This window comes from Catharus ustulatus, chromosome 14, assembly GCF_009819885.2.
Source record: "Catharus ustulatus isolate bCatUst1 chromosome 14, bCatUst1.pri.v2, whole genome shotgun sequence".
NCBI lineage: Eukaryota > Metazoa > Chordata > Aves > Passeriformes > Turdidae > Catharus > Catharus ustulatus.
The window spans coordinates 12,719,366-12,747,013 of record NC_046234.1 but is presented as its reverse complement, the minus strand read 5'-3'; the positions used below and the strand labels follow the sequence as shown (position 1 = coordinate 12,747,013).

At 39.7% G+C, this 27,648-nt stretch overlaps 1 protein-coding gene across 1 annotated transcript; it reads left to right on the top strand.

Moving 5' to 3' along the window:
• Window positions 1–422: 422 nt before the first annotated feature.
• Window positions 423–23,334, top strand: WDR44 (WD repeat domain 44). Its single transcript, XM_033072503.1, has 20 exons — window positions 423–538; window positions 6,853–6,886; window positions 9,263–9,337; window positions 9,788–10,418; window positions 11,003–11,133; window positions 11,230–11,322; window positions 12,248–12,384; window positions 13,400–13,483; window positions 13,798–13,904; window positions 14,881–15,032; window positions 16,450–16,588; window positions 16,680–16,744; window positions 17,988–18,101; window positions 18,833–18,955; window positions 19,661–19,852; window positions 20,009–20,110; window positions 20,382–20,497; window positions 20,942–21,069; window positions 21,700–21,831; window positions 22,264–23,334. Exons 1-20 carry the CDS (start codon window positions 465–467, stop codon window positions 22,356–22,358), a joined length of 2,724 nt encoding a protein of 907 aa, XP_032928394.1. The 5' UTR covers window positions 423–464; the 3' UTR covers window positions 22,359–23,334.
• Window positions 23,335–27,648: the final 4,314 nt, after the last annotated feature.

The window sequence follows — 27,648 nt, the reverse complement described above, 5'->3', positions numbered from 1 at the left end:
GGGAACCAGCAGCAGGACAAGGGGACAAAGTTTCAAGTTGCACCAGGGGAGGTTTAGGTTGGACGTTAGGAAGAATTTCTTCACAGAAAGGACCATTAGACATTGGAAAGGGCTGTGCAGTCACCGACCCTGCAGGTGCGTAAGGAAAGACTCCACGTGGCACTCGGTGCCCTGCTCTGGCTGACAGGGTGCTGTTGGGCCATCGGCTGGCCTCGATGACCTCAGAGATCTTTTCCAGCCTGTTCCATCCCGTGATTTTGCGATCCGGCGCTTCCCTCACGGCCGAGCACCACCAGCTCCCCCTCACCCCCTCAGCGGGGCCGCCAGGGGGCGCTGCAGCGCGCCCCTCCCTCCCGCCCCGGGTGGTTCGCGCGGCGGGGGCGGGGCCGCGCCAATCTCGCGATACCCGCGCGGCGCCGCCCGGCCCGCGGTGCCCGGAGGTGGCGGCCCGGCTCGGCCCGGCCATGGCGTCCGACAGCGACACCGAGGAGTTCTACGATGCGCCCGAGGACGTGCATCCCGCGGGCTCCCCCGCGCCGTGAGTTCGCCCGGCCCTGCCTTGCCTCCCTGCCTCTCTCAGCGCGGCCCCGCGGTCCCTGGGCAGCTCCGGGGGTGTGGGGGGGAAGCGGGGTCAGAGCGGGGCCGCGGCCGCCGCTGGGGCTCGGGGTCCGCTCGGAGGGTGCGGGGAGGGGAGCGGGGCGCGCTCGGGGCTGCTGCGGGCGGCGGTGGCCGTGAGAGGATGAGATCATTCCTGCCTTCCTCAGGCGGGAGCGGTGTAGGGCTGGGAGGAGACGTGCGGAGATGGCATCGGGATCGGCAGGAGTAATCCCTGAGATGCGATAAAAGTGTCAGATTTTCTGAGGAAGGAGAAGCGAGCGAGCTTCGTCAGCAACAGGCAGCTGTTGCTGCGTGAAGAACAACTTCTGGTGTGCTCTGTGCCGTGTTTTTAGTGGTGTCTTTAATACTTTTACTGTTTTTCATGGGGATTGGACTAGATTATCTCCAGAGATCCCTTCCATCCCTAACAAATCTGTGATTCTGTGTCTCTTTGATGCTCCTTGCCTTTAGCCAGTTGGTTCCAGTAGTGAACATTTACCAGCGTTTTGTGAAATAGGTCCCAGTGCTTCTGCCTCAGCACTAGCCCTGACACTGTGTTGTTTGTGTCAGCCAAATGTGCTCCCTCCTGTAAACTTCTCTTTCTGGTTGTGGGCTGGACAGGTTATGGCTTGTATCAGTTCTGTTTTTCATCTAGCCTGGACCAAACCTTTGCATTATTTTACTTGGTAGGACGAGGTTTTACATGGCTTGTTTGTAGAGTAATAAATATGGATTGTGGGATCCATGCATTTGAGGCTTTAGTAATGGACTAAGGAGCTTGCTTTAAGCTGCGACTCAGTGGTCACTGGATGCCTGCTGGATGCCTTTTCTTCTCACCTTCAGATCCTGTATTAAAGTTTTTCTGAACTTAGCTACTTAGCTGTAGCCTGGTAAAAAGCACGTCTTAGCATACAGTTCTGCAAGATGTGATAAGCCAAATTCACAGTACTGAAATGAGGTTTTCCTCCACTTGCTTACCTTCTTCTAGGAATAGTGATCAAACTCTTCTCTGCATTAGCTCAAAGTAAACAGCTGAAAACTAGAAACAGCAAAAACTGTTCAATGAGTTAAAGCAGCTGGAACCTGCCAGGGTTGGGACAGGAGAGGGTGAAGGTGAGGGATTAGTGTGACTAGAGGCCACAGACAGGGAAGGGGAAGCAGACAGTTTGGTGGAAGTGAGCTATTAAATCTGCCCAGCTGCACATCCACCTTTGTCTGATACACATAATGCCACGTGTTCTGGCTTTGCAGGTTTACACCACCTGTATCTAAGCAGAATTTATAATATGAAATCACTCACTAGAAATTAATTTTAATTTCTCTAGTGCTCTTCCATAACCTGTACCAATCCATCATTGACTCGAGTCAATAGAGTTCTGTGAGCCTGTGTCAACTAGGAAGGTGACATCTGTGAGCTTAGTTTGCAATACAGCTGCTGGTCTGTAATTCAGTCTGTTGTTGACTCTAACAATATGGACAGTATTTGCACAAAATAAGCCTTGGGATTTCATAAGAGCTAATTTCACACATGCATTGGACACTTCTAGGAAGCAGGCTGGTATATTATTTTTGCATGTGTAATGATTCTGAGTTGGGACCACAAAAAAAAATAAAATCAAAACCTTCTTGTTGCAGGCAAGGCAACTGAAAACAAGTACATGTTACCCTCTGCAGTTGCAGATATTTCCTCCTGCATTCAGTGTTCTGATGACCTGTAAAATCAGGGAATCCTTTTTGGCAGCAATAGTTTGCAGCAAAGCAGTGTAGATATATTTGCCCTCATTAAAAATGTGAGGTTTGTAGCTTCCTCCCTCCCTGGCCTTTGTTCTATGTGGGGAAGCTGCTGATAGAGAAACTCTGAAAGTGGTGCCAAGTGATCATGTCAGCTTGCTGACTTCTTTGATGTTTATTTTATTGTCTGGTCTATAAGAGTGGAGTTTTCAAGTTGGATGTAGGCTCCCAATTCCCAATGTTACGTCATTAAATTACTGAAGCTTGAGTCCCTCTCAAGGAAAGCACCATATCCTCGAGTATATCTGTAACTGGTGCTTTTTAAGAACTAATTGGCAGAAATTGCAGAACCTGATGCAGCGTTTCAGTAGAATGATCTGAGGTAGTGTTCCTGGGATAGCACTTCTGGGGTGATGAATTCTTGAAGGTCAGGTGTGTTTGGAGATGTTCTGAGACTGCTGTATCCCCTTTGGTGAGGCCTGTGTGATTCTCTTCTGCTCTACATCTTGCCTTTTATTTGTAATTCTGCTTTTGACAGGATGTTTGGAGAGTATCTGTCTGTTGGATAACTAAGTCTGGAGTAAAAAGGGAGAGGTGGTGTGACAGAAAATGCCCTGTGTTTAACGTAAATTTAACCTCTGTCACTTACTTTAAAGGTACTATAACCATGGAATAATTTAGGAAAAGATGCTGAAATGTAGAGGCCTGAACAGTCCCATGCATGAGGATATCAGTTTTGAGAGAAGGAAAGTATGAAGTAAGGCACACTTGGTTTGATGCAAGCACGTGACAGACCCTCTATATTTTATTTATAGGAAAACTGATCCACCCACTCTGAAATCAAGAGCTGCCAAACCTAATAGTTTGGACTTCATATGCCTGACAGTGGGGTGGCAAGTTTGTTCCTAGTATGCTGTTATCCTAAAAATTGTTATGAGAAACCAAACCAAAGAGATGGTATAGGTAAAGAGAAATATCCTCTGGTACTTCAGTTTAAATTTTTGACTTGTAACTTCAGTAATCCTGACTTTAGAAGTTGCCTTGATGCTTTTCCTGAAGAGTCTAGTGTTCCTCTGTGTAGGAAGACAGATAAGGTTCATTGACCTGTGGAGGATGCTTAGTAGAACTTTTGTGTGTGTGAGTATTTTAGCCAATGTATAAAACTGATCCTGGCAGCAAATAGATGGAGTGTGAAGTGTTGGCTGTGTTCAGTGCTGCAGATGCATTTCTGCACTCAGAGTCTGCTGGTGCTTCTACACAGGAGCTTCCCCAGGGCAGCCCATGCATTGCAGCAGTGCATCTCTAGGTTTGGAGGTGTGGCTGCCATGGAGAGCTGCAGCAGGAGTAATTACAGCTTCCAGGGCAGCCACAGGTTAGAGGGAACATGGTGTGCAGGACAGCAGTGAGCAGGGCTGGCTGTGGAACCTGTGTGTTCTGTACAGGGCACAGCTGCTCTGTGTGCACTGCAAACCTCTTCCCATCTGCTTGCTAGCACACCTGTTGTATAACAATGCACATCCTCCCAGGAAGGCAGGCAGTGTTGCTTTGGGATTTGCCTAAGGCCAGTATTCACATTGTTTTTTGTTTGAAGGGCTGAATGTTTTCTTTTCTATCACAAAACTTAACAACAATATGTTGAATGTGAATATGTGAAGTCCAAACAAGTGCTAGGCTGAAGCTACCTGATAGTAAGAATGGCAGCTTCCTGTGGCCTGGTCACTATCAGGATGGATTTGATAGTAGGAGAAACAACTTTTTAAAGAAGTTTCTTTGTGAGTTTATTTAACTTTCAGAGTAATCAGACATCTATTTGTGCAGGTGAAGTGGGATATTTCTTTAAATTGTTAATTCAGTCTTTTAATCTTTGTAGATAACCTCAAAGCCTTCTTTTGTTAAACTGGTGTAAAAGTGGTATCATGTAAGATAATTTAGAAGTTATGTGAAATGCAGTCTAGAAGGTGTGTTGCTATCAGTTTATAAATCCCACTTTTTAGTAAACATTCATACCAGATTAGTTTTTGCCTTATGTTTTCTGTGGCATATGTCAGTTTTTATGTGCTGCCTGACCTTTCAAAGCCAAGTCAATGTTTGAACTTTGAGTTGATCCTATGTAAACATTTTCAGACTCTTTTGCCACTGCATGTATATTTTTTTAAAAATGTAAGGATTTCATACACTGCATCCAGAAAACTAATGGGCTTAAAGTAAAACTGGAGCATGGAGAAGGCTGTAAGTTCAGGTGGTTGGGAAGACAAGACCATTCCAGAGCAATGTTGAACTGCAAAAGGTTTCAGTTACTGAGCTGGCTGACTTTGTATAAACACAGTAGCACATAAGCAGTAACTGCTCATGGCTCAGGGAGTGATGGTACTGACAGACACACAGCTCAGGTCCTCTCAGGCAAGCCACTGAAATTACCTGGCTGTATTGCAAACTGACCTGAAAGTGAGGTTTTTGGTTGTGGAAGCTTTGTAGTATTTTAGAAGCATGTAAATTCCTTGGTAAAACTTCTCCTTAATTGTGTGTGTGGGTTCTGTCAAGCTATCAGCACGATGTTATGTTCTACACCTGCTGTTCTGTAACCCTTATCACTCAAGCACCTTTTTCCCAAGGTGGCTGAGTAGCCTGAGCATGGAAAGTAACATCTGGTTTTGTTTGAGTGCAGATTTTCTGCAAACTAATTAGCTGAAGAAGTCTGAAACAATAGCAGTGTCTTTTGAACCTCCTGTTTTGTGTAACCAGAGTAGTAATGAGTTGCCTGTACCAGAAAGTGAGAGGCTAATTAGTGGGAAGTGTCACAGTAGAAAACTGAAATATCTATTTGCAGTTGAAGGATTTGTCTTATTTAGGTTGTTAAATCTAAGCAGTGTTTTGTAAAATAGGACCCTGGCTGAAGGCTAGGCATTAATGTTGTAATTATAAATATGTTTCATTGTTAAAATAATCTCATTGATTTAATGAACTGTGACACATTTCTGCCACTCCTCAATCAATCCTCCTCAATTCCTTTCTCAAAGGAAATCCAAGGGTTGATAATGGAACTGAAAATATTCCAGTAACCAGAAATCCCACACAGGCTGTGGCCTTTCCTAGTAATATATCCTGTGAGACAAGAAATGTTCTTGATTTTCTGGTAAAAATATTATTTTTCTTCCTTTTTTGTGCATCTGGGTTAGAACTTTTTAGGAGGATTATACCTCAAAACATTGTCACAGGTATTGTGCACCTAATATTTGGACAGAAGCATCTCAGTGTGACATGTTAAATTAGCTGCAATGACAGTTTTTATGTACCAATCCACTGTGCTTTCTTGTTTACTTAGCTCTGTTTATAAATTGGATCTTTGCTTTTTGTGATTAAATACTTCTAAAGGGTAAAAAGAAGAGCTGAAATTCTTTAAAACCAAATGGAAATAGTTGTGAGTTTTTTTCAGGAAGTATTGTTCCCTAAAGTGATTTTGGAGGCAGGAGGGGCAAATGAGCCTGAGATGTCGATATTTGTCTGAATTGCTTGGTGCCAGGTTCAGAGTGTCACTGATCTCGGTAGTCAGCTGGGATGTGTGCAATCCTGGTGGTTCATTTGGTAGTTAGTTTATAGGGAATTAATCTGTAACTTTGTCTCTGCTTGTGACTGACAAACTGATAAAATCATAGAATAATTCAGGGTGGAAGAAACCTGGAAAAATTATCTGGTCCAACCTTTCCTTTATGTATCAGTAAGATTCTGTAGTCAGAGTAAGCAGTATGACTCAATATTTAAATATCTTCCAGAATTCTGAAAGTCTTGTAGAAAATGTAAGTTCAGGTTATAATAAAAGCTGACCATCCACTAATTGAATTGACTTGACAAGAAGTAATTATTTGATACCATTCCCCTAAGGTAGCTTGTTCTTTCATGTAATTAGTGTTGGGAGAGGTGGTGTGTGAGTGGTTGCTAATGCAAAGTCACTGTTTGGCAGTGTGTATTTTGGAAAATAGTGCACACCGGTTCCTTCCTGTTACAATGTATTTTGTCCCTATTTATACCAAATGTCCTGATTAGAAACAAGATCTTGGGTTTGCTGCAGAGTCTGAAGGGCAGAGTGGCTGTGATAGTGCCAGCTCTATGGATCAGGATTTGTGCACTTGATTTCCAGGGTACTGGAGTGTTTGCACTTCTGCTTTGAGAGTTTTTGTTTCTTTAGTGTCCACCCAATGCTTGGCATACACATGCTAATTTAAAATTTTCTGTAATGCAAAATGTTTTTAGTTTTTTACTTGGAATAACATATTTTTATTAGAAAAGGGTCACAAAGGTGATTTCTAGAAGATTCTCTGACAAACTCTCAGTTTGTAGAAGCTGTGGATCTGTGTGGGACATGGAGTAGGGAACTTGTATAGAAGTGAAGTGAAAAACATTCACTTTGTTACTCATCTAAATTATCAAGTATACAGTTCCTGCAAAGGAAGGCTGTGTTATAGACTGTTTAAAACAAAATTCAGCTGTCTTTGAACTCTACCTAAGTCTACCTTCTCTTTCTAACAGGTCACCAACAAAAGTTGGAACCCATGTAATAAAGGTGAGTTTCTTCTTAAAATCAATCAAGTGCTTGTTGATGAACACAAGTTGAGTATTTCCACCTAATGTACATGTACTACAATAGTCCTGACATCTGCACACAGAGGAAATTATACTTTCCTTGTTGTAGGTAGCAATTGTGCTTGAAATTCCAGTTTTCATTTAGGGTATGTTACAGTGTTTTGAAGCTCATTTTATTCTGGCATGTGTATGTGCAATTTAATTAAGCTGTGTGTGATTACTAAACTGTCCTCTTTCAATGGATTTGTCAGCAGTAAGCAAGCTTCTGCAGCCACCTGGGTTCTGGTCCTGATTTAAATGAAATAGTTCATTGTGCTCTCCAAAATAAGAAAAATCTTAATGTTTGTACTTCAGAAGCCTCCCCTCTAGGTTATGTGAAGATAAAACACTATATTTAGCTTAATGAGACAGCGTTGCCACTTCCCACACAGGTAATTGGTATTCTGTGCAAAGTGACAGCAGGGCTGAATCCAGCACACAGTGAGTAGGTGAGGAGCTGGAACCTTGTGCAAATAACACTCATTTCCTGGTCTCAGAGGGCCAAAGGTGGTGCTGTACAACACTTCTGTCTAATGAAGGCTTGTAGTTTTGTCTGCAGTGTTGGGAAATCCTAGGGAAGCCAATGCTGCTGAGCTGTCAGCAGCACTCTGCTCTGAATCAATAGTATTTTAACAGTGATACCCTATCTTGCTCTACCTCTTAGGGAGCAGGGCCTTCCCCCCCATTTTGTGTTCTCTTTAATGTCCTTTTAATGATTAAATATTACATGTGCAAGCCTTAAGCAGTGTTGTTTTATCATTCTCACTAAACTCTGCAATCAATGCACTTCAAAACTAACTTTAATGTGTTCATGAATTATTAGTTATTAAGCTCTCTGTGTTGCTATTAGATTTTTTAAAGTGTCTTCCTAAATCACTTGTTCAAAGCTAAGTTTCTGAAGGTGGAAAAAGTAGTAGGTTCTCTGCTTGGTATCATATTAGTTCATGTGTGACTAATGGTATAGTTTGTCTTGGAATGGGTAAGAAATATTTCCTAAGTCCAAAGTTTAATAGGTGTGTGAGTTTAATGTCAACAGAATTGGAAATTAATATAATGGGCTACTGTAGGCACTGATTACACTTAAGTATTTAAGTCATATGTTTGAAGATAGGTTTTAGTAATAAAGCAAAGTAGAGCTTGCATTTAGATTAGAAACACTTTGTGGTAGGAGGGGGAGGGAGTGGAGAGGGAGGAAGAGTTTTTCTATAATTGCAGCTGTCTTTGTACAGTATGTACAACTCTCCAAGATGGATGTCAGCAAGAGTTTGGGGCAGGGAGGGGTTTCAAACATACGTTAGGATGCTCTAGAGGTTCAGTTTGGTTGTCTGAGAGTCTAGACAAAGCCTAAGGAGAAATTTCTACATATCTGTACTAGACAGTCACTCTAAATAAAAAAACAGGGACACATTATTGAAAATGCCCTGTTCCAGTTGAATCTACTTTGAGGGCTACTGGATCTCTGCAGATCCCTTCCAATGTCAAGGATTCCATCAGATTCCACTTTAGATAATGCTGATATATGTGCTTATGGACAATGTGATGATGTGGTCTTTCATTGGACTAGATGGTCTTTAAGGGTTTTTTTCCCTAACTCCAACTCTTTAGGACTCTAATAATTCATGTATAAGGGAAGGTGTGTGATAAAGTGCTTACTGGTCCATGTCACCTGAGGTTAAAGCAGTAGCCTGTGGGATAAACTGCGTCTGGTTCTGAACCTAAAATTGTGTAGGAATTGATTAAAATGTTTGCTCACAAATAGAATAGTTTCGGTTCAGCTTGTTTGGATTTTGGAAGGATCTGCATGAAGATGACTCATATAGGAATAATTGTAGAATGTAAGATTCCATGTTAGAACCTCAGAAGCATGTTTGTGACCGCTTGATAGAACTGCCTGCCTTAACTTGGATATTTCTAAATAGTTTCTACTCTATGTGGCTATTATACAGTTCTTGCCTCCTTTCCTAAAAACCAATAGAGAAAATAGAAAATGTTTTAATACAGAATTTCCTTGGTGCAGATTATTACATGTGTTTGTTTCTCTAAACTCCATGCTGCCTTCAGTTTGATTTTAGTTGAGGTTGCAGCCTCTTATCTAGAACTGCCTATTTTGTTGCACAGTGTGCAGCCTTTCTGTGCACGACTCTGAAATACTACTCATGTACTGAGCATTACTGTTTAAACATCTGACAGCAGTAATGTGTGAAAATGTGGCAGATTTCTTGTCCTTTATGCTATTTAATTTGTTGGAGCTATATTTTTGTTAGCTCATCTTACTGGAGAAGTTAGTATCATAGTCTTATGACTTTTTCTTCTGTAGGATATGGACAATAAACTACACAAAGCTGGAAATGAAACATTTGTACGAGAAATGAAGCAAGATGATTCAAAAGAGGTTAGTTAAATACTGCTTTGAGCTTCCAATATCACACTAAAAATATTAAATAATTTAATAATCAATATTCATCCTGAAACTACCATAGGCTAAAATTAGTTGTTAATGTTACTAAGAATGTTCATCTAAAGGGTAAAAATCAATCTAAGTGTTCTAACACATATTCAGGATTCACCAGTTTTGAATTATTTGTATAATTTACAGGATCATATTTAGCAGTACATGAGAACTCTGAAGAGTGAACAGCTTTTGTTTCTTTCTCTCCAAGTATATTAAAGAAGACAGGAAATTAGTCACTTTGTTTTTAAACTGTTTAAACAAAATGCATTTTGTATATAAAACAACTTTTCAGTGGAAGAGTTCTCGTGGGTATTGTGCAGGCTGACTGCTTTGTGTACCCAGAAAGTGCCTGCTGGTGACTGCTAGAATGGTTTTGTTTTGTTTCTCTAGATTATTGACAGTATTATAGAAGAAAGCCAGAAGGCCCAACAACTAGAGGATGGTCCTCTAGCTTCTAGAGGAAATGAATTGACTGTTCCAACTTCAGATGCAAATGCTTGGATTTCTGGAGCAGGTATCATTAGTGATATCCCAGAAGAACTGGCTGCTAAAATACCATTACCAGATGACACTAGAGAACCAGAGGATCAGAATGTGTGTAAGGACGCTGAATTGGAGTCTGGGAAGCTTTTGTTTAGTTCTGACCAACAGGAATCTCCTAAACTAACAGAAGTAACAAACACAACTGACCATAAAATGGATGAAACTGAAGCACAAGGAGAAACATCCAAAAAAGAGGACATAACAGACAAGAAAGAGGCAAGTACTTTAGAAAAAGCAGCTTCAGATTCATCTACCAAAGACCTTTCTACAGCAGAAGAAATGCCCCCAGCAAAGCCACCAAGGCAGCTGACTGTAGAGCCTGACATAGTGGCCAGCACAAAGAAACCTGTCCCGGCCCGGCCCCCCCCTCCCACCAACGTTCCTCCCCCGAGGCCGCCCCCCCCTGCACGGCCAGCTCCACCTCCCCGCAAGAAGAAGAGTGAACTGGATTTTGAAGTGCAAAAAACTGGTTTGGAAGGCAAGTATTCTCTTTTAAATGGGTTTACTTATCTACAGGGCTACCATTGTTTGTGTTTTGAGTAAAGGGTCGTTCAGTCCTGTTATTTTAGTTTAGGTGATGGGTAAAAAATCCTTCAACAGTCTTAGCTTATTAGAATGAAGTAATGCCCTTCTGGTTTAGAAGTGCTCCTCATTCATAGACTTTCTTGTAAAGTAAGACTTGCTACTAAAATAGATGTAGCTGTAGCAAGGAGATATTGACTCATCAATACTTAAGCTGAAAAACAGTTACTTCAAATAAAATGTGTGTGGTCTGTATTTGCATAGAAATGCAAGTCAAGGTGTGGACTGTGGTCTTATGAAAATTAGTCCTGGGTTACTAGGGAAATGACTCTTAAAAACAAGTAAATGAAGCTTAAGAGATGTGAAATTATGCCTGAACCTCCAACTGTATATGAAATACATAATTGTAAGTTAGATTTGATGGCAGTTAATCATTAAAAAATACCAAACTGATCAGAAAGGGTGTTCAGGCCTGTAACTGATGTTAGGATTTGATGCCTATGGCAAGTGTTATGCTCTTTCTAATAAATCTCTTTTCAGTTTCTCGTGACGGTTTCACAGCTGGTGGTCTTTTGACTTCAAGTTCAGTGACAGAGGGTGTGCCCAAAGATTCTCAACCTTCCTTGGATTTGGCCAGTGCAACTAGTGGAGATAAAATTGTCACTGCACAGGTATTGGGAAATGGTTGTAAGTTTGACAGCTGTAACATTTTCTATTGCTTCACTGTTACAGTAGAGATAATGTAACCTATGTCTGCTCAATTTCAGGAAAACGGGAAAGCAGCTGATGGCCAAACAACAAATGAAGTACTTGGACCACAAAGACCCAGGTCTAACTCTGGCAGAGAGCTCACAGATGAGGTATCAATAGCTGTGACATGGTACACCTTTGTGCTTGCTTTCCCTGACTGTTAAATGAATTGTCACAGGTCACTCCTTGTTCTCTGAACTACTCCATGCTGTCACCAGGAATGCAAATAGGAGTGAGGGCACAGCTGGCTTTGTCCACCTAAGAACTTTGTTTCCCCTGAGTCATGTGTGGCATTAGCCTTTGGAAGTGTGAGCTGTAACAGAACCTGAAATGCCATCAAGTTTGTGTTGGTAGCTATGCAAACACCTTAAAGGATTTTCATGGGAGGGAGCACCAGCAAACCTGGTATTTTGTCATGTGTCTAAAAGGGGAAAAAGTCAGCAATAGGGAAATTATCTTCCACATATAAATAATATTTTCTTCAGTTGATAATTCCACTAATCCTGATACTGTTTGGCTTTTGTAGGTTTTCATTTGTGTCTATTACTGTATAGCTTTTTTGAACTGTTGCTGAACCTATGTAAGTGTTCATGAGGTACTCCAAATAAACCTTTTCCTTCAATGGTGCTAGTCAGTTCTGAATTCCTTTTCTCTCTGTATGTTAACTTTACCTTTGGCTAAACCTAAGATACAGCAGCTGGAATAGGAAAGGGAAAGACTGCAACATCTTTTAATTACATAATATGTTTGATATTAGGATGAAAGGTGTCAGGCAGTGGTGGATGTCTCTATAGCTGCATTTTTAATTTATGAAATTGAAGCTTGTAATATGTAACTGTTCATCTTTGTCTAGTGGTTGATAATGCTTGCACTAACACAATAATTTAAACTTAGTTTTTGTAAAATAAATATACAGTGAGCTACAGAACTTCCCAGTAAGATAAGTAATTTGGAAGTTTTGATGATTTCTGTTTCACTTTAGGTTTTCAAATCTAATCAAGTTCTCTTCATTTCTCGTCTTATTTTTTTCCATAGGAAATTCTAGCAAGTGTAATGATAAAAAACCTTGATACAGGTGAAGAAATACCTCTGAGTTTGGCAGAAGAAAAGTTGCCAACAGGCATTAATCCCCTGACTTTGCATATCATGAGAAGAACTAAAGAATACGTCAGGTATGAATCACAAGAGCTTTCAGCTCATAGGATGCTGTTGCTCTCACAGTTTTGCATAAACAGAAACTGCTCTTAGGCAGGTAAAAAGAGCCCCAATCCATCTGTCTGACTAATCTGAGCTAATTCCCAGTTCTCAGTGAACCAGCCTCCTTATTGATTTCTCTCAAGTTAACTTAAAGTTGCTGATATTGCTGGAAGTTGACAAGCAAGTACATCTGAAAATCCACTGATCTCCAGTTAGCCTTTGATGTACTGAATGCCATTTCTGTGCTGAATTAAACACGGTTTACATTCAAGTACTGGATGTTGTTCATGCCACCACCTCCTGTAGCTTTTTCAGTGTTTCGTAGGAGACTACTCCTCTGAAGATGTGTTGTCATTAGTACAGCTGACTGCTTTGAGGTTTAGCTGGTTTTCATAGAGCTTTAGATCCTTCTAATATGTAAAATGGAGTCTTTTTGCAATCTTTGATAGAAGATTTGTTTCATGATCAGAAATTCCTATCAGTCTAAATGTTCCTTTCAAAGGCCTATATGAATTTATACATCAGACAATTTCTAGTTTTTTTGCAGTGGTTTGTTATTGAAAAACTCACTTCTCTAGAACTCTTCTGTGAAAAAAAACTTTATTTCAGAATTAACAACTATTAATTTATTTGATTTGTGGAAAGCAAGATATGAGAACAGAGTAGGATGTTACAAATTCCTAGTAATTTAATGTGTTTTTGTCTGCTCCTAGCTTTCAAAGTGTCACTATAAGCTTAAGTTGGAAAATTGTGGCTGGGAATAATATGTCTTTGCACCTTCTGTGTGTATGCAGCTTTAGTGTCAAGATGCCTAAGAATTGAAAGACCTGTTTATTATGTGATTAAAATACTGTCCCTGTTTTTCCGTAGAGGAATGTTACATAGAGGAATAAAGACGGAGCCTAAAATGCAGAACCTGTTTTAATGATGTTTCACTCAATTTAAATTCATTATGATAGCTCATTAAACAGTCACTTCTGTATTTCCTAGTAATGATGCAGCACAGTCTGACGATGAAGATAAAATGCAGACACAGCAAACTGACACCGATGGAGGGAGGTTAAAACAGAAAACGTAAGATGCTGGTTTGTGTTTTCCTTTCCCTAGAAAGAAATAACAGATTTTATTTTTCTAAGCTGAAGCTTCCCTTCTGACTACTGAGCAAGTTACCTTTTAAGTAATCACTTTACAAGTGATAACTGATTTTACATAAACCTGTAGCTCTGTGGTTGAACTGAAGATTGCATTACTGCTGTCAAATTTACTGCTAATTTTAAGAAGCAGAAGTGAAAAAAAGATTACATTTCAAATAGAAGTTATTGATTCAAAATAGCAAAAAAAGAGAATTTTCCATTATTATGTGTTGAAAAAGTACCCTTGTTTTTAAGGACTCAACTGAAAAAGTTCCTTGGCAAATCTGTGAAGAAAGCAAAGCACCTTGCTGAAGAATATGGTGAACGTGCTGTAAATAAAGTTAAGAGTGTTCGAGATGAAGGTAAGTGACGCTCAATCCTTTTTTTTTTTTTTTTCTAATAGGATAGTCAGTTTATCCTTGTGCTTTTAGGAATCAAAGCTGGCAGGGGAGCATTCACTTCTGTATTTTTCCACTGTTCTACAGTTGGTGATGTGATTTTTTTAGAGTTGAACCTTGTAGCTTAGTAGGCATTTTGAGACAACCAGGTTACAAGGATAAATTCTTGTTAAGTAATCGTTGAGAGATCTTTTCAACTAAACCAGCTTAATACTCTGATTCTTTGTTGTGCTGTTAGAAAGAGGTTTTGATATCAAAATGTCACAATATCTCATTTTTGGAAAGTTATTCCAGCAAAGATAGAAGTAGGGATTATTTTCATTACTTTACTAAATCAGATTGTTTTCTGACAGCCAGTGCCACAATTAGAATTCTCATATAGCTTGAGCTCCTGTTAGATTTCTCAACTACAACTGAATTCTCCCCTTCTTGTTTCATCAGTGTATCTTTCAGCCAGACTTTTCATGCTGCAGCAAGCTGGTGTAACCACAGCCTGAGACAAGTGCCATGGAACTGCTGCACTTCAGTGTCTTATGTTCTCACTGGCTGCTGGCCACAGCTCTTTTGCAATTCTTGTACTTCATGGGCAATCACTGGGCCATTGCAGTGTTCTCAGAGAGAAGAAACCAATAGACTCATTTTCAGCACACATTAAACTGACAGAAATCACTTAGTGCAGGATCTGCTGCATGCTGAGAAAGGCAAGAACAGAAACTGATAGCAGTTCTTATTTTCAGTGTTCAGTGTTTGGATTCACTGAAGCCTAAAATTAATGCAGGTGTATTTTTAGACCTTGATGCAATACTGTTCTTATTTTGCTTTAAGATCTTAAAATTGCCCATGGAAATTGTCTAATTCAAGATTAATCTGCTACCAAAAAATTTGCTAACAGATGAAATGGGTACTGCAATATGTAGTGCTGAATTTGTGTTCCTCTTAGTCTTTCACACAGATCAAGATGATCCCTCTTCCAGTGATGATGAAGGGATGCCCTATACAAGACCAGTCAAGTTCAAAGCTGCACATGGCTTCAAGGGACCTTATGATTTCGAGCAAATTAAAGTTGTTCAGGATCTCAGTGGAGAGCATATGGTAGGTCTCAAATTCCATCTGTGGTTTTGCTGAATCTGTTCAGCCTGATATTCAACTTTTCATTTTCATCTACTTGCTGACCTCCAAAAATGACTATCAGGTTTATTCTCCAGGAAAAACTTAATTCTGGAAAATAACAGTCTGGCAAAAAAAATGAAAATTTGGCTGGGTTGACCAGATTTCAGGGAGTGAAAAGCATGTAGACTCCCAGGCATCAGGGATTCTCCAGAGCTGTCCTTTGAAGAGTTCTGTTATTAAGTGGTATTTGTTTATTTTAGTTCCTGGAGTTACAACTTTAGACTGAAGTAGACTATTTTCCATTACCAGAGTTGAGCACAGAGCAGCAAACTTGACCTGCTCAGCATTAAATAAATTAATCTATTAGACAGATGAACACAAGTATTGAGCTGAAATACTTAATAGGTTCTGGAGGCAAAAGTTGAGAGAGTTTAGTGGAGTGTGTGGATCAGAATAATGAGGGGAGAATCCAGGATAGGATATTTGCAGAGATGCCTGTGGAGAATGAGGCAGGAAAACTACCTATTCATCACTGGAGTGTGCATGCTTCCCTATGGAGTCTGGAATACATTCTAGTATTCCTGATTTCCCAAACTTCCTCTGACAGCAACTGTCTGACTTTGGAAGCAATCCCTCATCTCTAAGTGTTGGGCTGAGGGTAATGACCTGCAGCAGTCAAGTGACCAGAGATTCCAAACTTGTCATCCACAACCAAACTTTCCATCCCTGCTGGAAATCTGTGTTAGTTTCCATCATGCCAATATTTGACTTCTGAAACCTAGGAAATTCCTCCAAATTGGTGGAGCTTGTTGGAGTCAAAGGCCTAGTAGCTCTTTATTCAGTAGCAGGAGGAAATGGGATACTGCTTGTGTGATGATATTTTATTTACTAGTAACTATTTGGACTTTGCAATGGAGAAAGAATTCTTATCATCAGAGGCTTTGCAAAACCCTCATGCCAATTATGAATATAACAAATATATGTAGTACCAGTTTTGGTTGCCAGTTGTTGTAACCAAGTACAGTTTCTACTTCAAAAAAAAAGTGTGCAAACCTCAAGTGCAGCCACAAATACTTGTTGGTTCTGCAAAACAAACAGGAGGTTCTGAGTCCCTCAGACAACTGTGCAAGTCTTATGTGGAATTCTGTGGTAGTGCTGGCCTCCTGTATTTCCTCTCTTGCAGTTATCTGCCCTGTGGGCTTTTTCTTTCAAACTGCTTTTGCACTTGTATTGCACAATCACCAGTCTTAACAATTACTTATCAGTGTTTTGATCTACAGTTTATTTTACTTGTGGTATCTTGTGTAAGTCTAAATCTTGTCAGTTGACGTAGGAAGTCTTTTTGGTATGCAGAAAAGCACATTTTGTGACTTAAACAATCATCTCTTTATTTTGACAGGGTGCTGTTTGGACAATGAAATTTTCTCACTGTGGTCGACTATTGGCATCTGCAGGGCAGGACAACGTTGTAAGGATATGGGTTTTGAAGAATGCCTTTGACTATTTCAATAACATGCGCATGAAGTACAACACAGAAGGTATCTGTGCACGCCTGGAGCTCTGAAACAGCAGAAATTCTGGCTGTTTGGGAACTTGATGTTGACCATGGTGTTTCTGTGTGTGTTCCAGGCCGTGTCTCCCCATCTCCCTCTCAAGAAAGCCTGAATTCTTCCAAGTCTGATACTGATGCAGGGGTAGGTACACAAGGTGTTGGGAGGGGAGGAGATGGTCTGGTTTGTAATGCCAGATCTTCATTGTTGCTTTGTCCAAACACGCATTAAAGGAGTTCTTGGCTTGTGTCTTTTTGTCAAACTGTCATATCAATGGATGTCTTCAATCAATTATGTTAACCTTGTGTACAAGGGGTGCAAGCAAGGAAGCCAGCCATTGAATTTGAGGCATTACAAAATCTGCACAGCTGTGCTGTTACCTCCTGCCAGAGGAGATTGCTGAGTGAATTGCTGAGGGGAAATACCCTTCATCATTGAATTTCCTGTCTTAGTGTTTTATCTCTGATGACTTGTGGTTAATGTCTCACTTGAAGTTTTTTCTGAGGAAGGCCAAAGTGAGCAATGGGATTCTCAGAAGCATAACAGTATCTGACATATTTAAATTTTTCACATTGGTGTAGATAAAAATGGAACATAACTGAAGAAAAGTGTTTAGACACTCTTGTAAAGTTTTCGGATACTGCAGTAAACTTTGCCATTAAAATTAATGTATTTAAGGTGGGTTTTTTTCATTTTTGGCTTCCAGTAGTATAAGAAACAGATGACAAAATCAGGGTTTAAGTGAAGATCTCAACAGCAGTGTTATTTAGTGTGTTATTTGTAGTGTTATTCAGTTGTTTTGGCAGAGGGGGAAGCAGGGAGGCCAGCAATCATTCTTTAACTCATGTAAATGAGTGGGCTTGCTAAGCCACACACACCAGAGATGTTGTTTTGAGTGGCTGGGTTTTTTTGGGTTTGAGTTGTTTTTTTTTCCTGTAGAGGTTTTGTATAGGAACTTCTAGGGCTTTTTTAAAATTATTATTTTACACCTATTACTTCTGAGCTGGTCTCTTACTAGGAAGTTGTCATTCATGATATGCACTAGAAACTTGGAAACCTGAGCTCACAGCTTACATTCTGAAGTGGAATGCAGTTTTTAAGGTTGATATACTTTGTTCCAAAAGCTTGTCTTCAGGTGTTTGCTTAAATTGCTGTCAAACTGATCCCCCTGGATAAGAGCTGAAAAGTGAAAAAATTCAGAGCGTCTTCATTTTGCAGTTTCAGGATGTTTCACAGCCCATTTGTACTTGACATTTACTTCAGTTATTCATTAGTGCAATATTTTTTGTTGAAATTGTTATTATCTTCATACTTTACTAAGAAGTAGATGCCTCATTGTTAATTTTTTCAGCTAATATTTGGTAGTATTTCTGTCCATTTCTCTCAGATTTGCAGTGGAGTTGATGAAGACCCAGATGATAAGAATGCCCCATTTCGTCAACGACCATTTTGCAAATACAAAGGCCATACAGCAGATCTTCTTGATCTTTCCTGGTCTAAAGTAAGGCACCTTAATACAGGCTACACAGTTCTTCTTTGTTTTCCTTGTTTTCTGTTTAAACAATATTAAATGACCCTTGAAGTTAAGAGAAATTTTGTAAAGACAATATTTCTTCTAGTTGAAATAGTTGGAATAAAATGAGCAACCTTCTTGGGTTTGTGTAATTAAAAGTTGTCTTAAAAAAAACCCAAGCCAGTGTGTTCAATAGTGAAAGTAAATTATTTAGAGTGAGATGATTTTCCATTGAGCTGTGTGGTTTCTGTTTTATGATGTTACTGCTTTTCTTGTCTTCAGTATGCTTTGCTTTTTGTGCAAAGTGTACACATTCTGAAGTTGCTGAATATATACATCTCTTAAAACTAGAGCATTACTTTGTTTCACATCAGACTTATTCAGATAATTCTCCACATGGGAATGCAGTTGCACTTTTAGGAGCACAGTCTCGTTGAAGCATCTCAGGCATCTCTGAAGTCTGTCATGCCATTTCTACTCTGAATACTTTAACTACATTCCAAGTATTCATTTTCACTGAGATTCTTCCAGAAAATTTTCTGTGCCCAGGGGTCGGTGTACAGCTCTTAACGAAAGCACTGATCAGTAATGGTGATTTGAAAAGATAAAATGTTGAATTTCATGGCAGTATAGAAGTTGGTAAGGCTCTACCAATCCAATTCTGTATTTCCATTGACTTTTGTGTCTGTTAATAACTGTGGAATTCTCTTCTTTCACAGAATTACTTCTTGCTTTCTTCTTCTATGGATAAAACTGTCAGATTATGGCACATATCAAGAAGAGAATGTCTTTGCTGTTTCCAGCATATAGACTTTGTCACTGCTATAGCTTTCCATCCAAGGGTAAGTGTAACTGCCCTCTTAGTTCTAGAGACATAGAATTTAAAATTATAACAATCCACTCCCTTTTTTTTAATTTAAAAAAATTAAAAATTGAATAATAGTTTGTGCACTTTAAAAGTATACCTCCTGAGTAATAAAAAAGTCATGGTGAGATTGAACAGGTTCTCCATATACCACAGAATCCATGGGAATTTTTAAAACTTGACAGAATATGACCCAGTACAGCCTAATAAAACTTTTATAACTGTCCTTGCTACAAGCAGGGGTGGTGGATCAGAGACCTCCAGAGATTACTTTCAACTTTTTTTAATAAATTTTTAAAAATACTGTAATCAAGCTTCTTAATAAAACTAAAGTGGAAGAACAGTGTTTGTTCCCTAAACATACAGAACCAGTAGAAGTATGGGAAACTGTGAAAGGAGCTCTTGACAGGGTGAGAATTGAGGGGGTAGAAAGTACCTGTGCTAACAGTCAGCAATTTTCTAACCTGAGGTATAACTGCATGTGTGTAATCTTGTAAAGAACCTGTAAGAATTTGAACTCCATTTGCCACAAATTTCTGAAACATTACAATCAGCTCATCTGAGGTTTCTGATTTGGGAAACAGTGTAGAGGAGCTGTTTGGAAATGGGGTGGGGAGGTTTTAAGGAAGTCAGAGACGTACTCATAGCAGCAGCAGAGATTAAACCTTGTGTGTGTTCTCAGGATGACAGGTACTTCTTAAGTGGTTCATTGGATGGAAAACTCCGACTCTGGAACATTCCTGACAAAAAAGTGGCATTATGGAATGAAGTAGATGGGCAGACAAAATTGATTACAGCTGCCAACTTCTGTCAGAATGGCAAATATGCAGTCATAGGCACCTATGATGGAAGATGCATCTTCTATGACACAGAGGTAAAAACTTTGAGACTGTGGATTTTTTTATGTTAAGTAACAAATGAATTTAGAAGTCGGTTATTTAAATACCAAGAAGAACCTGTTAGAGCTTGAAGCAAACTAACATTTTTACACAATTGTTTCAAACTGGGCCATGTCTTGATGTCTTTTCAGCACTTGAAGTATCACACACAAATACATGTGCGTTCTACTAGAGGTCGGAACAGAGTTGGAAGAAAAATTACTGGCATTGAGCCTTTGCCAGGAGAAAATAAGGTACTGCCTTTCAGTGCAGCTTTGGCCCAGCACTGAATTCTGATATTTATATCTAATGCTTAGTAAGTTTGTGCCAAATCTTTTAACACTACTAAAATGAACTTTTACCACTACTTACTTCTTGCTGATTTAGGCTAATGCAATACTAAGTAGTGGTAAAATAGAAAATATATTCTTTTAATGACATTATGCTCTGATTAATGTGCAGGTGAAAAAATAGTTACAGATGGCTAATTGTTTCCACTCCTAAATTTGTTTATTCATTTTCTAGATACTAGTGACATCAAATGATTCCAGAATCAGGTTGTATGACCTAAGAGATCTGTCTCTATCTATGAAGTACAAAGGCTATGTCAACAGCAGCAGCCAAATCAAAGCCAGTTTTAGGTAAGACAGTATTGTAACAATGGAGTTGCTGGATTTGGGAAATGCTGTGGCTGAAGCACAGAGGTTTTTAAATAATCTACATTGGCATGAAACTGAGCCTGTGAATGTAATTTGGCTCAGAATGCAAAGGTAAAAATAGGCTCTGCTCAAGAGTGATGAGCTGGGAGCTCCTGTGGATGAATGAGTGCAGTTGCATCCTGTGGACAGTATGGTGTGTGTCCATTACTGTTTAAATGCAGGAACTGTGCTAGAACTGAGGTTGGAAATGACCCTGGGGAAATCATCTTGCTCAATCCCATTGCTCCAGATGAATTTCCCAGATTAAATCATCTCTGTGTACTGAGCTGTAGCCCAGTTAGTGTCAGAGTTTAGAGATGCAGAGCTACTGTTAAGCATGCTTGAACAGCTAAGAAAAGTAATGTTTTTCCTTCTTTGAATCTTTAGCCATGACTTTACCTACATTGTGAGTGGTTCAGAAGATAAATATGTCTACATTTGGAGTACATACCATGACCTGAGCAAGTTTACATCTGTAAGAAGAGATCGAAATGACTTCTGGGAAGGCATTAAAGGTAAAAACCAGTTTTGAACTTTGTTTTATCAAAACTCGTATGATTTGAAAACTGAAATATTTTATTTGCTATGCATTTCCTTTGAACAGATTCTTAGCAGGATGGATGGTAATTGGTGGCTTATCAGGAATCCTTGTTCATAGGAGACTCTCTTTGGGATAGCAAGAGGCAGAGTAGCTTAGACTTCGTCCAGCTTCAGTAAGAGATTTGGAATTAATGTAATGCTTTACTGGCTGATTGTAGAAATCAAAACAATTATCAACCCATAATCCTTTATGGAAAAGTGACTTTGGAAACAAATGCAAACTTTTTCATAGGAGGCTAAAAGCAAAAATGGGTGGGGAAAAAGCAGCACTTTTATCTGCTCCACATACACACAGTTTTTGGGAAATGTGGACCATGTGTATAGCAAATGTTTTTTGGACCTCTTGCCAGTTAGTTTTGGGCACTTAGAGCATCTTCTGAAATCTGAGATTATAGAACAATGGCAGTTGTTCCTTGATTTCTGAGTTTACCTGATGCCACTAGCACTGAGATTCTTGTATATTTACTAGAATTTATGCCTGCTGTTCTTGTAAAATGAACAAATTCTTGAAACAAGGTAATCAAAATTGGATTGTCTTTCTGAAGCACACAATGCAGTTGTCACCTCTGCGATCTTTGCTCCAAATCCTGGGTTGATGGTGTCACTGGAAACTTCTGAAAAGCAAGAAGCTGAAAGTAAGGGAGAAGATTGTGAGATATCAGACACCATACCCTCTGGTAGGTGTTTTAAGATAAACTCTGCTTGGTACCATGGTATGGGCAGGAAAATATTATGAATACTCGATCTGGGTGGGGGTTTCTTGAGAAGAAAATTCCTTGCAGTGGCATGGGTATGTATTGCAATTTAGCATTCCACCTTGAACATTGTGGCAGCTGAGGATGTGAGATGAGGGGTACAGTTGCCATCCTAGGTACTTTAGGATTGTTCCTGTTACATTGCAGCTATTAGGAGATAGAACTGCATCAACTATTAATGAAAAGGTTTCTTTCCTAGAAATGCAGATTTTCTTGAAGTATTGGCTAGAAATCAGGAATATGATGAAGAAGGGTATCAGTGATGGCATATATTTTAATGAGGGTGTGATTTTTTTTTTTTTAATATATATATTTTTTTTTATGAACTAACAGTTTATTCTCTTTCCTGTTAAGGAGCTCTGAAGACAGATCACACAGAAGTGCTTTTATCAGCTGATTTTACTGGAGCAATTAAAGTCTTCATTAACAAAAAGAAATATGTATCTTAGTTGGTTTGCAACTGACAGCATAAAGCTATGGTACTATGGGATTAAAATTCCATAAATAATGCAGGCAAAGGCAAAGTATCTAATATAATAATGTTACAGGCTGATTTATTTTTAAATCTTTATTTTAAGGCTACTCAAATATTGGATCCTTGGAAAGCAGTGTGCCTATTAACACCTGGGCTTGTAGGATAAAAAGGAATGTGTAAGAATAATCCTGCCAAACATTAGGCTCTAAACTTTCTGCAAGCAGTTGTTTTGCAATGTCATTGTGAACTGCACAGGTTTCTGCACAAATCCGTGTTTGCACATGTGTGTGCCTTTTGGGTATATGCACGAATTGGAACCTGTATCAAAAGCATTTTAGTGGTGCTTATGGCCACTAGATGTCAGGATCTGGGATGGGAGGAGGGCTGGGAAAATGCTGAATAATGTTGTCTGATCTTTGCACAAAGTTCCATTTGAGAAAGATCTTGAATTTGTAGTAGCTAATATTCAGAGTTTTAAGTTATGCAAGTTTTTGATGGGTCAGCAACCATGTGTAAATGTTTTTATAAATTTCTCAACTTCAGGACGTGGAAATTCTTTTGTTGTCTTTTAATTGTTGTGGACTATAGATTCCTTTCCTATATATAATTTTTTGCACACTGGAGCACAATACTTGTGTAAAGAATTCTCTCATTCCGTGTTCACGGGCACCAGGATATATTCACCTTCCAGACAAAATTAAGCTGCATTAGAAAGTTCTTATATTTTACAACTATGTAAAATAAACTGTTTACATTTTTTAAGCATTGTAGCTTAAAGTTTTAAGTTCTTCTTGTTTGTTTAGTGCCACTGAATTTTGAAAGTCTTTGTAAATATTCATATGAAACACCTATGAAGTAACATTCTGGGCATAGTAACCCATGAAATGTTATTGATGGTCAAATGTTTCAGAGAACAAATGTGTCATTAAACTTGGTCACACACTTGGAAATTGTTGCTTCTTTTCCATTTTGATTTGTTAATTTGTCTTTTGTCTAAAGTGATTTTGACCTGTTTCTGCAATCATTGATCCTGCAATCACTTGTTACCTTCTGAGTTCTACTTTTCCTGATCTTGTCACACCTTTTTTTCTGAAAGAATGGGGAATGAAGTACTGCAACTGGATATTAAGCAGAATTAAGAGTAATTGTGTGATAGTTTAGCATGAGGAGGATGCTTCAAAAGTGTGCACAGAATCCTTTTAGTGGAAGAATGAAGACATGGAAAGGCAGGAAGAAGGTCTCACTCACTTTTAATTCTTTTTTACTCAGGTGAATTTGGCTATGACTTTCTATAGAATTGTCTTCGGCAAGAAAGGCAGTTGCAAGGGGTTTATTATTAGTCAAAATAGGTACAAGAATGGTGCACACATTATATAAAATTATCTTCAGTGAACACAGTTGGGTGAGTTTGATTCAGAGTTAAAAATACCTGCAAGGTTGAAACAAGCTGAACTCTCTCAAGGTTCTTTTGTTACTTTGAGCTCCACTGAACAGAAGTGAGGAGATGCTACAAGAAGATACTTGGTTTGTGATACCAAAAATCAATTTCTATAATATAAGCCATATCTGTGTAGAAGACTGAATGAGATTTCTGTGAGCTGTTCCCAGACACTTCTAGGGTTTGTTAAAGATGTTCTACATATTTATTGACTCATACAACTTAAGAAACTGCTTTTGTGCAGTACAAATGCTATCACTTTGCTTACAGGTACCTTAATTCCAGAATCTTGGCACATTGTGGCCTCCCTGTCTCTGGAACTAAAAGTCCAGACTGGAGGAAGAGACATGTGGACTTAGCATAGGGCAGTTTGGGTATGCTTTTTGTGTGTGTGCTGATCTTCCATTCCTGCTTTTCCCATATTATAGATAAAGTAGTAAATGCAAAAAATTAGGGATGAGTAATAGAAGGGGGCTCTTATTAGCTGTTAAGAAATACTCAGAAGAGGATGAGTCAAAGCCAACTCTGAGTGACTGCAGACCTGACTACTGTCAACATGCGGTGTTGGAGGTACACCTGGGGCTGAGTGGACTTTGGGAGGGTTGGGAGCATGAATGGCCTGCATTTTGGCAGTTATTCTACATGTTCTATGCAAAGTCTCCTCTGTAGCCTCCTAATGACCTGAATGGTTTGGGGTTCTTTTTCCAATGTGACTGCTTTGGAGATGTAAGTTGAACTGTTAGTTTTGCCTATTAGCTGCTAGAAGCTCTATTAAGATGTTGTGTTTGGACCTGTTAAGTACTCAAGTGATTATTAAAAAAAGGATTATTGTTTTCATTATCCAGGCAGTAACAAAACTGATCTTGAGGAAGGTTAACTTCCATTTATTGTGATATTTAGCTTTTCAGCACTCACAGTTCTGGTGTTCCCCCTGCATTCATCTAGTATTCTCAGTGCTTTTTCCCTAGCTGAACTGTTCTGCTCGTTTTTGATGGTTCAGAAATCAGTGCCTCTTTCCCTCTCCTTCCAAAAGTTAAGTGCACACATTATATAAAATTAGGTTAAGTGCTGGTCCAGTCTGAGCTGTGTGTCCTGTCTGATCTCAGCCACTGCTGGCTCTGAGGGTTTCTCTGGTACCTTACATGCTACATTCTACTTTTGTCCACTGCCTCCAAGTTCTCCTTGCAGGTAAATGTTAAGTTGCAGGTAAATGTCATTTTCTGTGCTGAGCCTGTTGGGTTCAGTCAAGTGCCTTCACTGTCTGTACTTCAGGGAGTGCCCCTGCACTGCAGTGACATTCCTGGCTGGAGCACAAGCACAGCACGGATGGAGATTTATTGAAATAGAACACTTCCCTTTGTGCAGGAGGGTTCGTCTCTCTGGAGTGTTTTTTCCAGGGGGGCTACTTAGCTTCTGTTAAAGAACAAAAGACTGACATTCATGTAATCAAAATTCTGCTTACAGAAAGTGATTGAGAACTCCCAGGAGGCAAAGTGAGGAATTGCCATTGCAGAGGAACCTTGGTGCAGGAAATGTGAATTAACCCAGTCCTTTCCCAAGAATCAATAAAATGAGCTGATTGGAGTGTCACAGATCTTCAGCACCTCATTTCTGCTGTAGCTGGCTCCTGGCAGCTGGGTCTGGCAGTGAGTGGCTGTGGCTGGAAACAAAGCTGTGTCTCTGCTACCTTTGTCTCAGAGCTGGGCACCGAGCCAAGTGCACAGACAGAGGGACAAAAACAGCAGATCGAGTAGCTGAATCATACTAAAATTTGATTTCTAGATGCTGCACAAGTCTTGTTTTCTTAAGCTAAAAATGCGAGGGTTGTCTTTGTTTCTTTTGGTTGGTGAGATTGTTTTGGGTTTTGTTTTTTAATGGAAAGCAATGCTGAACTCTGCAACTGCTATGATGTTAAATATAAGAGCATTAGCTGTAGGCATGGCAGAATCGATTCACCAGTCATGGAAGGTCACTATGCTTTTCTTGCCTGTCATTAGCATTTTGATGAACATGTGCTGGAAAATGTCCACTCTTCAAAATGAACCTGTGAGTGTAAGGAATGCTAAGCTGTTACCTTTTGAGGCAAACTTAACCTGCTGCTTGTGGCTGGAATATCAGCACTGCAAAATTTTTTGTGTTTTGTCAGTGTCTGTTTTCTAAGTGTTTTCTCTAGTTCTGTATATGATACCTCGTTTGTTTGAGATCTGCTTATAAGCATTTTTCTTCATTTTGTGAAAGTGGGAACAAACTGGAAGGCTGTAGGGATCTGTTGGCTGGCTCTGAGGATGTGCTGCTGGAGTTGTGAATCCATGTTCTTTATGCTGATGTCTATGGCTGCTATTTCTGCTTTCCTGGTATTTTGCTAATTTGTCTCCTGCTAAGGTGCAATGGAAGCTTTTCAGTTCACATGGTTAGAAACTGATCCATGCTTTAGTGAAGGTGCTACAGGCTTTGGTGTGGAATTCTGTTCAGGCTGTAATGCTCAGTAAATGGAGCACGAAAAATGAGTGAAGCCAAGTGCTATGTACAGAGCAACACACAAAAGGCCATTCAGAAAGGAACACGACTGCTTGTTTAAGCCTGTGGGTTAATTTGTCTTGAACTGCAGTAAGTGATGAGCACACGTTAGAGCTGTGCCAGAAAGTTTGTTCTTCCAATAACCATAACTCCTTTGATTTTTGTAGGGTTCATGCACAAATTTAAACCTATCCTTTAGTACCCTCCTGAATAAAGACTGGTATTATACTATGGTGATTAACAGAACAGCTTGTTACAGAATTACGTTACTCAAGGCCCAGGGACTCCTCTGGAGCTCTAGTCCAATCCCCTCTGCTCTCCCAGGTCAGACAAGTTGCACAGGCCTTCTAGTACCTCCAGGGATGGACACTGCATTTTTGCTAGATAACCAGTATGTGACCAGACTCACAGGAAGTGTTTCCTTGTTATCTGCCATTCTGTTTCCGCTTACTTCCTCTCTTTGCATATCTCAATGTCCCAATGCCATTTTTGTCTTTTTTAGACCTACTGGACTTTGCTTAGATCAATTTATGCCTAAGGTTTTCAACAGACTCTGTTTTTATGGCAGTAACTTCTCCTTCCTTTTGCTGTCTGAAAACAAATAATTAAGAACAGTAACGAAGTGAGAAAATTCGAAAGGGTGAGAGATTAATTAATTGGCCTGTGCAGTACTTGACTCTGCAGAGCATATTGTGAAATAGATTTATTTGAGCAATGGTGACCCCTCTCCCCACCTTAGACTGTTTCCTAGTTGGCCTCACGTATCTATACAAGGAAACAAACATCAGGGATTTTTTTCCTTCTGCCTTTTCACAGAATTGCTGTGAAAAATACTGGGCTGAGACCAGGCAGCAGTGGCATTTTGACCTGAGGGGGGATGTCCAGCAGCTGTGTGTATCCACCTCCTAATTGCTGTATTCTTTGTCCAAGCTACAGAGCTGCTCATGGGAGTTGTGTGAGATGTTAACAATCCTCTTGTGTGTGGCCCTTACTGTAAATGATCTTTAAAGCCTTCAAGCAGAGGAAGATAAATAGAGGAGTGCTCATAAGCTGGATGTTGCTGTGTTACAGTAGAGCTGTGCAGTTTAAACCAAGCCCTGTGCTTTCCTTCCATCACTCCTGTCTGATCAGTTGTACTCCAGGATGCTGAAGAGAGGGGCAACATCACTGCAGTGCTGTACACAGAGAAACAAGAATATGCTGGAAAGAGTCCAGCAAAGGGCTAGTGAGCTTGTGGAGAGCTTGGGAGAGCTGGGTCTGTTCACCCTGGAGAAGAGCCATCTCAGGGGGATCTTCCCATGTGTAAAAA

Excerpts from the sequence above, each read along its gene's own strand:
- WDR44 (XM_033072503.1), top strand. The coding sequence starts at position 465 with ATGGCGTCCGACAGCGACACCGAGGAGTTCTACGATGCGCCCGAGGAC. Across the intron at positions 13,905-14,880 it reads TAAGAGTGTTCGAGATGAAG|TCTTTCACACAGATCAAGAT; the intron begins GTAAGTGACGCT and ends TGTTCCTCTTAG. Across the intron at positions 18,956-19,660 it reads CTATAGCTTTCCATCCAAGG|GATGACAGGTACTTCTTAAG; the intron begins GTAAGTGTAACT and ends GTGTGTTCTCAG.